A 10,234-nucleotide genomic window follows, 5' to 3' on the forward strand; every position below is an offset into this window, starting at 1 on the left:
TTGTCTTCGATTATAATCACAGCCGTATATATCCCCCCCAAGCAGACACATCGATGGCTCTGAACGAACTTTATTTAACTCTTTGCAAACTGGAAACCATTTATCCGGAGGCTGCATTCATTGTAGCTGGGGATTTTAACAAAGCTAATCTGAAAACAAGACTCCCTAAATTTTATCAGCATATCGATTGCGCAACCAGGGGTGGTAAAACCTTGGATCATTGTTACTCTAACTTCCGCGACGCATATAAGGCCCTGCCCCGCCCCCCTTTTGGAAAAGCTGACCACGACTCCATTTTGCTGATCCCTGCCTACAGGCAGAAACTAAAACAAGAGGCTCCCACGCTGAGGTCTGTCCAACGCTGGTCAGACCAAGCTGACTCCACACTCCAAGACTGCTTCCATCACGTGGACTGGGACATGTTTCGTATTGCGTCAGATGAAAATATTGACGAATACGCTGATTCGGTGTGCGAGTTCATTAGAACGTGCGTCGAAGATGTCGTTCCCATAGCAACGATAAAAACATTCCCAAACCAGAAACCGTGGATTGATGGCAGCATTCGCATGAAACTGAAAGCGCGAACCACTGCTTTTAATCAGGGCAAGGTGTCTGCTAACATGTCCGAATATAAACAATGCAGCTATTCCCTCCGCAAGGCTATTAAACAAGCTAAGCGTCAGTACAGAGACAAAGTGGAATCTCAATTCAATGGCTCAGACACAAGAGGCATGTGGCAGGGTCTACAGTCAATCACGGACTACAAGAAGAAACCCAGCCCAGTCACGGACCAGGATGTCTTGCTCCCAGGCAGACTAAATAACTTTTTTGCCCGCTTTGAGGACAATACAGTGCCACTGACACGGCCTGCAACGAAAACATGCGGTCTCTCCTTCACTGCAGCCGAGGTGAGTAAGACATTTAAACGTGTTAACCCTCGCAAGGCTGCAGGCCCAGACGGCATCCCCAGCCGCGCCCTCAGAGCATGCGCAGACCAGCTGGCCGGTGTGTTTACGGACATATTCAATCAATCCCTATACCAGTCTGCTGTTCCCACATGCTTCAAGAGGGCAACCATTGTTCCTGTTCCCAAGAAAGCTAAGGTAACTGAGCTAAACGACTACCGCCCCGTAGCACTCACTTCCGTCATCATGAAGTGCTTTGAGAGACTAGTCAAGGACCATATCACCTCCACCCTACCTGACACACTAGACCCACTCCAATTTGCTTACCGCCCAAATAGGTCCACAGACGATGCAATTTCAACCACACTGCACACTGCCCTAACCCACCTGGACAAGAGGAATACCTATGTGAGAATGCTGTTCATCGACTACAGCTCGGCATTCAACACCATAGTACCCTCCAAGCTCGTCATCAAGCTCGAGACCCTGGGTCTCGACCCCGCCCTGTGCAACTGGGTACTGGACTTCCTGACGGGCCGCCCCCAGGTGGTGAGGGTAGGCAACAACATCTCCTCCCCGCCGATCCTCAACACGGGGGCCCCACAAGGGTGCGTTCTGAGCCCTCTCCTGTACTCCCTGTTCACCCACGACTGCGTGGCCACGCACGCCTCCAACTCAATCATCAAGTTTGCGGACGACACAACAGTGGTAGGCTTGATTACCAACAACGACGAGACGGCCTACAGGGAGGTGAGGGCCCTCGGAGTGTGGTGTCAGGAAAATAACCTCACACTCAACGTAAACAAAACTAAGGAGATGATTGTGGACTTGAGGGAACACCCCCCTATCCACATCGATGGAACAGTAGTGGAGAGGGTAGCAAGTTTTAAGTTCCTCGGCATACACATCACAGACAAACTGAATTCGTCCACTCACACTGACAGCGTCGTGAAGAAGGCGCAGCAGCGCCTCTTCAACCTCAGGAGGCTGAAGAAATTCGGCTTGTCACCAAAAGCACTCACAAACTTCTACAGATGCACAATCGAGAGCATCCTGGCGGGCTGTATCACCGCCTGGTACGGCAACTGCTCCGCCCTCAACCGTAAGGCTCTCCAGAGGGTAGTGAGGTCTGCACAACGCATCACCGGGGGCAAACTACCTGCCCTCCAGGACACCTACACCACCAGGAAGGAAGGCCATAAAGATCATCAAGGACATCAACCACCCGAACCACTGCCTGTTCACCCCGCTATCATCCAGAAGGCGAGGTCAGTACAGGTGCATCAAAGCTGGGACCGAGAGACTGAAAAACAGCTTCTATCTCAAGGCCATCAGACTGTTAAACAGCCACCACTAACATTGAGTGGCTGCTGCCAACACACTGTCATTGACACTGACCCAACTCCAGCCACTTTAATAATGGGAATTGATGGGAAATGATGTAAATATATCACTAGCCACTTTAAACAATGCTACCTTATATAATGTTACTTACCCTACATTATTCATCTCATATGCATACGTATATACTGTACTCTACATCATCGACTGCATCCTTATGTAATACATGTATCACTAGCCACTTTAACTATGCCACTTTGTTTACTTTGTCTACATACTCATCTCATATGTATATACTGTACTCGATACCATCTACTGTATGCTGCTCTGTACCATCACTCATTCATATATCCTTATGTACATATTCCTTATCCCCTTACACTGTGTATAAGACAGTAGTTTTGGAATTGTTAGTTAGATTACTTGTTGGTTATCACTGCATTGTCGGAACTAGAAGCACAAGCATTTCGCTACACTCGCATTAACATCTGCTAACCATGTGTATGTGACAAATAAAATTTGATTTGATTTGCTTTGCAGCTCCTTCAGGGTTATATTTTGTGTCTTTGTTGCCTCTCTGATTAATGCCCTCCTTGCCTGATGTGTGAGTTTTGTTGGGCGGCAAGTTCTTGGCAGGTTTGTTGTGGTGCCATATTCTTTCATTTTTTAAATAATGGATTTAATGGTGCTCTATGGGATGTTCAAAGTATCAGATATTTTTTTATAACCCAACCCTGATTTGTACTTCTCCACAACTTTGTCTCTGACCTGTTTGGAGAGCTCCTTGGTCTTCATGGTGCCGCTTGCTTGGTGGTGTCCCTTGCTTAGTGGTGTTGCAGATTCTGGGGCCTTTCAGAACAGGTGTAAATACACTGACATCATATGACAGATCATGTGACACTTGGATTGCACACAGGTGGACTTTATTTAACCATTTTTTTAAATTATTTTTTTTCACCTTTATTTAACAAGGTAAGCTAGTTGAGAACAAGTTCTCATTTACAACTGCGACCTGGCCAAGATAAAGCAAAGCAGTTTGACACATACAACAACACAGAGTTACACATGGAATAAACAAACATATAGTCAATAATACAGTATAAAAAGTCTATATACAGTGTGTGCAAATGAGGTAGGATAAGGGAGGTAAGGCAAGAAATAGGCCATGGTGGTGAAGTAATTACAATATAGCAATTAAACACTGGAATGGTAGATGTGAAGAAGATGAATGTGCAAGTAGAGATACTGGAGTGCAAAGGAGCAAGATAAATAAATAAATACAGTATGGGGATGGGGTAGTTGGATGGGCTATTTACAGATGGGCTATGTACAGGTGCAGTGATCTGTGAGCTGATTTGACAGCTAGTGCTTAAAGCTAGTGAGGGAGATATGAGTCTCCAGCTTCAGTGATTTTTGCAGTTCGTTCCAGTCATTGGCAGCAGAGAACTGGAAGGAAAGGCGGCCAAAGGAAGAATTGGCTTTGGGGGTGACCAGTGAGATATACCTGTTGGAGCATGTGCTACGGGTGGGTGCTGCTATGGTGACCAGTGAGCTGAGATAAGGCGGGGCTTTACCTAGCAGAGACTTATAGATGACCTGGTGCCAGTGGGTTTGGCGACAGGTATGAAGCAAGGGCCAGCCAACGAGAGCATACAGGTCGTAGTAGTGGGTAATATATGGGGCTTTTGTGACAAAACGGATGGCACAGACTGCATCCAATTTGTTGAGTAGAGTGTTGGAGGCTATTTTGTAAATGACATCGCCGAAGTCGAGGATCGGTTGGATGGTCAGTTTTACGAGGGTATGTTTGGCAGCATGAGTGATGGATGCTTTGTTGTGAAATAGGAAGCCGATTCTAGATTTAATTTTGGATTGGAGATGCTTAATGTGAGTCTGGAAGGAGAGTTTACAGTCTAACCAGACCCCTAGGTATTTGTAGTTGTCCACATATCCTAAATCAGAACCGTCCAGAGTAGTGATGCTGGACGGGCGGGCAGGTGCGGGCAGCGATCGGTTGAAGAGCATGCATTTAGTTTTACTTGCATTTAAGAGCAGTTGGAGGCCACGGAATGAGAGTTGTATAGCATTGAAGCTCGTCTGGAGGTTAGTTACCACAGTGTCCAAAAAAGGGCCAGAGGTATACAGAATGGTGTCGTCTGCGTAGAGGTGGATCAGAGAATCACCAGCAGCGAGAGCAAGAGCAAGTATGTGACTTCTGAAGGTAATTGGTTGCACCAGATCTTATTTAGGGGCTTCATAGCGAAGGGGGTGAATACATATGCACACACCACTTTTCTGTTTTTAATTTGTAAATTATTTTTTTAAACAAGTTTTTTTTCACTTCACCAATTTGGACCATTTTGTGTATGTCCATTACATGAAATAAAAATAAAAATCAATTTAAATGACAGGTTGTAATGCAACAAAATAAGAGAAACGCCAATGGGGGTGAATACTTTTGCAAGGCACTGTATGTCCAATATGAAAAAGCTATTACATTTGTGATTGGCCACACTTTAAGGAAAGTACAATGTGCAGTGACACTCCTCTAGGTGTAAACTCTGTGGATTTGGAAACTAAAAGTGCCCTTGAGTAGAATGGACCCCCTTTTACTTCAACACTACTGTACATTCAGGGAATTATGTACGGTGCAATATGTATGTCCAATATGAAAAACTTTTTTTTACAATCTTCATTGTGGGACTTTTAAGGGAAATCGCCGAGGTCACGTCCATATTCTTGCTAGGTGTTGCTGGCGGAACGGATTTTCACATCCCCTTGCATGTACCGGAAACGGAAGTAGCTAGCTCTTCTGAACTTTTTTCAGTTTTTCGATGGTTAGTGCTATCCGACTTCCTCGGGACGTACCTACCCTAAACTCTTACCATTTAAAATGTCAACTTCAACAGAGAGGAAGAGAGAGAGAACAAATCCAATTTTGATAAACTCCCATTGGGTGAAATACCTCAGTTTGCCATCACAGCAGCAAGATTTGTGACCTGTTGCCACAAGAAAAGGGCAAACAGTGAAGAACAAACACCATTGTAAATACAACCCATATTTATGTTGATTTATTTTCCCTTTTGTACTTTAACTATTTGCACATCGTTACAACACTGTATATAGACACATGCTGGCGATGCCTATTATTTTGGAACTGTGTAATATTTACTGTTAACTCTGTTGTTTATTTCACTTTTGTTTATCCATTTAATTTGCTTTGGCAATGAAAACACATGTTTCCCATGCCAATAAAGCCCTTTGAATTGAGAGCGAGAGGCCCAACTCAGCGGAAAATCTGTCTCCTTCCAGCAGGTGGAGTTTTTTCGCACACAAAACAGGGAGTTTTTTTGTATGGAGTTCGATATGAGTGTTGAATTTGGTGAACAAAAACATTTATGGCTTATTTACTATGTGAGGTTTATTGAATTAAATATACGTTTCGTAATGCTTTAGTTGTTACGAGTGTACTGATATAAGGTGGACACGTGACATCCCGGCATCTTTGAGAAAAACACTTTTTATCGGAGTTGTCTGGAGATTGATATGCACGTTCATGGCATGAGGCTAGTAGCATAGCATCTCTCTCAATTTAATACATAAGGGATAATGAAAGTGGTGGAACTAACCTTTCACGGAGTTGTATTATTTTCCTGAGTATGCATAACCCCGATTTGATTATCCATTATGAAAATCGAATTCAACAGTGCCGATAAGGTTTTCAATTTGACTTTAGTTTTCAAATGCAGTTCAAACAACATGTAGGAATGAACTATAGCCATTGAATTCTACTGTGCTGATATACTGTGTGTTATACGGAAATAATGCACGTTCTAGAATTCCCTTAAAGCCAATCAGAAACAACTATTCAACAATGCCATGGTATGAATGCAGTTGAGGTCAACAACCCTCATCACATATTTCAAAAATGATTACACCAATCCAGAGAAAGTATAAGCGGGAGCTAGAAAGCCCAACATATCGCTATGTGGACAACGGCTCTCCCATTGCTAGGGTGGAGAGACATGTATATCTTGTCAGTTTATCCATAATGTTTTAAATAAATGGGGACGTCCCAAGGATCCCTACTAGCACGCACCGTTTTTCGACAGCTGAAACTACATTCATTAGATCATTAATTGGTTGAACTAAAATGTATTATTGATTATTTAAATGTGGATGCTTTCTATCTTCAGAAAATACATAATATCATTCTGCATAATGACCGTATTTGATCATACGTCAGGGGTCAAAGCGTTATGGAGTTCAAAGGTCAGAAGAAAGCGCTCGCTTCTCTGATGGTCGGAGAATTGGACTTAAAAAAGGTATAAACGCGTTATTTGAGCTTATCATTTAATTAATATATTAACGTATGTGAAAAATACGGTTGTTGTTTGGATGGCTACACTCACTCCTTTCAATAATCTGTGGTTGGAGACGGTCTTGTCTTATTCAATTATTTAAGGAAACCTATTTGGGTAGCATGCTATATGCGAACTAGCAGCTAGCTAAGTTAAGTTAAGTTACAGGAAGCCCCCTAGGGCCGTCGTGTCAACTAAAGATCCGAGCCAAAGATAGTAAGCAACGCTTTCAGGACAGCCTAGAACGAGGAAGTTATTTGTCTAGTGACTTGAGCAGCTCACAATCTATTAGGATAACGTTATTTGTTCAACTGTCTTTTTTCCTTCACAGAATAGTCCTGTAGGTACGCTAACCAGTTAAAAAACATGGCTGAGTTGCTTCTGGATTCAAGTATCCGAATATGGGTGGTTTTACCAATTGTATTGATTACATTTTGCGTTGGAATTATCCGTCACTATGTCACCCAACTCCTGCAAAGTGACAAAAAAGTTGATCTGGAACAGGTGTCAGACAGGTGAGTTAACTGACTGAAATACTGTTATCCCATGGTATGAGAAACATTAGGCACACTGTTGTAATCATGACTAAATATGTCAGCTTACTATAACATTAAATTGACTTTTGCAGCCAAGTCCTTCTGCGTAGCCGCATCTTAAGAGAAAATGGAAAGTATATCCCTAAACAAGTAAGATTTGCATAATATTTTTTATATTCTGAAATGTTCTATTCCTAGTGTGCGTTAGAGAATAAAAGTATATATTTTTTTGTAGTCATTTAACATGCGAAAGCAATATTTCAATGATGCGGAGACTGGGTTCTTCAAGAAGGTCAAGCGAAAGGTGACTCCCAAAAACCCAATGACTGGTGAGTCAATCTAACTATTTGTGTTCTTCCCACTTTGACAGTCTAGTTTAGTTCCATTCTTATAAATGAGATTAGCAACACATTTTCTCACTCTCAGAGATGCATTAAAATGTGGTAACAATTATTTATTTTTTTACTGCTGTGCTACACACAATTATTCAACAACGCTTCCTTTTTCAGATACCAGCATGCTGACTGACATGATGAAGGGAAATCTGACCAATGTACTTCCCATGATTGTGATTGGAGGATGGATCAACTGGGCATTCTCTGGCTTTGTCATTAGTAAGTTCAGCCTGTTAGGGACATTGACTGCCCTGCATAACCTCACGTTAGATGTTGAACTTGCAAAATTGGTCCAATAATTAGATAGGAAACGATGCCTACATATAATATACAGTCATCCTGAATTGTTTGCAATATAATTACACCACAGCCACTTACTATTGTATTGAAGTGGTATTGAACACTGTTAATACTATTTTTCCCCCCACAGCTAAGGTTCCCTTTCCTCTGACATTGAGATTCAAACCAATGCTGCAGCGTGGAATTGAACTGTTGTCTCTTGATGCATCCTGGTACAGTATTCCATTCATTCAGTTGTCTGTTGTTTTCAACCAGCCTTTTAATTACACCAGCAAAGCACAAATAGAAACATACTTTGGGTAATTCAAGGGTAATGGAATTCCGCATAAAATGTATACCTAACAAAAACCTCTTGAAGTTTAACAAATCATAGAATGGACCTCTATGCACAACTTCTAACAATTTCCACTGAACATTTTACAAAAACACATTTACAGGAAGAATTGTGCAGATACAAAGTTTGCCAACAGAATACAACCGAGGGAGATTTTACTGTTATTCTGGTACCAAACTTAGCATCAGCACAGTTAATTTTTTTTACTGTGTAAATTGATCAAATTAGTCATCTTGCATAGAGTTGTATGGTAGGAATTATCCAATTGCATTCTTGTCAAGACAATCTTTAGGATTTGATTCAGTATATTCCTATGTTGAGGATGCGATTCAGTTGATTATTTTATTTGTAATTGTTTCTAGGGTGAGCTCAGCCTCTTGGTATTTCCTTAATGTTTTTGGACTGAGGAGTATGTACAGCCTCATTCTTGGACAGGACAATGGTAAGCTGATAATGCCAAGTCTTTGCCATTTTCATAGTGTATATGTTTAACAAGAATACAGAAAGACTTGGTACCTTGGTATTAATGTAGAAAACATGTTGGAACAACTCGTTTTAGAACTCTGTTAACATAATACTGTATCTACCTTGTGAATGCATTTCAGAGTTGTTTACTGTACTTGTCCCAGTTGCAACCCAACTGAGGTACGATGTGGCGGGCACATTTTCGTATTACATGATGACTGTTGGTCTTGTGTTCCAGCTGCGGATCAGTCGAGGATCATGCAGGATCAGATGACTGGCGCTGCCATGGCCATGCCACCTGATCCTAACAAGGCCTTTAAGGTGAGAAACTAACAGCCTTGATGTCAGTCTCTCAGCATTAGCTAGCTGTACGTGGACGATCACCATCAATCATTAAGCTTTAATGTCTAATCTTGCTAATATACTTTCATCTAAAGTCATGAGGATATTGTTTTGTTCTATCCTGGGGCAATTAGTTATTGTGTAATGATGGACTTAAATCAAAGACATAGTGGTTGTTGAAGCCAATTTTCGTACTAGTAGGGGTTTTCTTTTTTAAGCCTGTCTCCCTTGTTCTTTCAGAGTGAATGGGAGGCGTTGGAGATTGTGGAGCACAAATGGGCCCTGGAGAACGTTGAGGAGGAGCTGATGTCTCGAGATCTGAACTTTTGTGGAATCTTCAGTCAAGAGATAAAAGCCACAATGTTCTAATGAGGTTATTGACTTAACTGCTGCTGTAGAGCCAGCCAGTTTCTGTGATACAGTGTATCATCAGGGTTCTCTGAGGCAGTTGTAAAAAAAAATATTTAAAAAATGTCTTAAATATGATTGTGATACCTAAACAGTATATTTTTGGCTCAAGGCAATAATAAAAAAAACAATAGAAAGGCAAACATATTTAACCTCTGACATTAATTTAATGACAACTAATGCCTATTTGTTTCGTTGTGTGAAAATAGTGTAAGTTGAATGTAAATTATGCATGTTCTCAGCTTAGTTTTATTGTTGCCTTGCAATTTTTCACTATTACGCCTTACTGTTAACTGATTTCATTCTGTATTCAAATATCAGTGCATCACACCGATGTATTATTTGTAGAAAATAGTTTGGTTGTGTTGATTAATTTCAGACATGCTTCTCTGCACATTTCTGAAATGGCTTGTTCTCTTTGTGTGTGTGTGTGAACCAAGGCCTCATCTCTGATATTGTCTGCATTGTTTGTGTTTGTTTAAGTTTTAAGGTTCTCAGGAGTAAAAAAAAAAAAAAGTTTTCTTTTCTTCAGCTATTCTGTGCCCGTGGGGTCTCTTTCAGAGGTGAACTGGTGTTACATGATTAGTTCCCAATACCATTTAAGCATTTTTAAACATACAAAATCTTGCCAAAACATCTGCTTTGGCTGTACTGTATAATTGAATGAGATGTAGCCTGTCCATTGGAGCTGATGTTTTTGTATCTGTGCCAGAAGAGGTGGTGATATGGGGAGGTGAGGATGTATTGGAAATATACCATCTGCTTGGCTGTGGAGATTTAGAAATAAATTATCTGCAGATCTGAAGGCTTTCTCGTAAAGTATGTTTCATCAATTACGTGGAATGCC

The 10,234-nt window shown here is 41.4% G+C and overlaps 1 protein-coding gene across 1 annotated transcript; it reads left to right on the forward strand.

Moving 5' to 3' along the window:
* The first annotated feature begins 6,470 nt into the window (after window positions 1-6,470).
* On the forward strand, window positions 6,471-10,192 carry zgc:86609 (ER membrane protein complex subunit 3-like). The gene is made up of 9 exons (XM_029654778.2): window positions 6,471-6,571; window positions 6,939-7,122; window positions 7,236-7,293; window positions 7,379-7,472; window positions 7,653-7,757; window positions 7,969-8,050; window positions 8,535-8,614; window positions 8,876-8,958; window positions 9,220-10,192. The coding sequence occupies exons 2-9, from the start codon at window positions 6,974-6,976 to the stop codon at window positions 9,346-9,348; spliced, it is 780 nt and encodes a 259-aa protein (XP_029510638.1). The 5' UTR covers window positions 6,471-6,571; window positions 6,939-6,973; the 3' UTR covers window positions 9,349-10,192.
* The last annotated feature ends 42 nt before the right edge of the window (window positions 10,193-10,234 follow it).

This window comes from Oncorhynchus nerka, linkage group LG20 (genome assembly GCF_034236695.1).
Source record: "Oncorhynchus nerka isolate Pitt River linkage group LG20, Oner_Uvic_2.0, whole genome shotgun sequence".
Lineage (NCBI taxonomy): Eukaryota > Metazoa > Chordata > Actinopteri > Salmoniformes > Salmonidae > Oncorhynchus > Oncorhynchus nerka.

Coding starts and splice junctions, on each gene's coding strand:
- zgc:86609 (XM_029654778.2), top strand. CDS start 6,974: ATGGCTGAGTTGCTTCTGGATTCAAGTATCCGAATATGGGTGGTTTTA. Junction 7,294..7,378: donor GAAAGTATATCCCTAAACAA/GTAAGATTTGCA, acceptor ATTTTTTTGTAG/TCATTTAACATGCGAAAGCA. Junction 7,473..7,652: donor TCCCAAAAACCCAATGACTG/GTGAGTCAATCT, acceptor TTCCTTTTTCAG/ATACCAGCATGCTGACTGAC.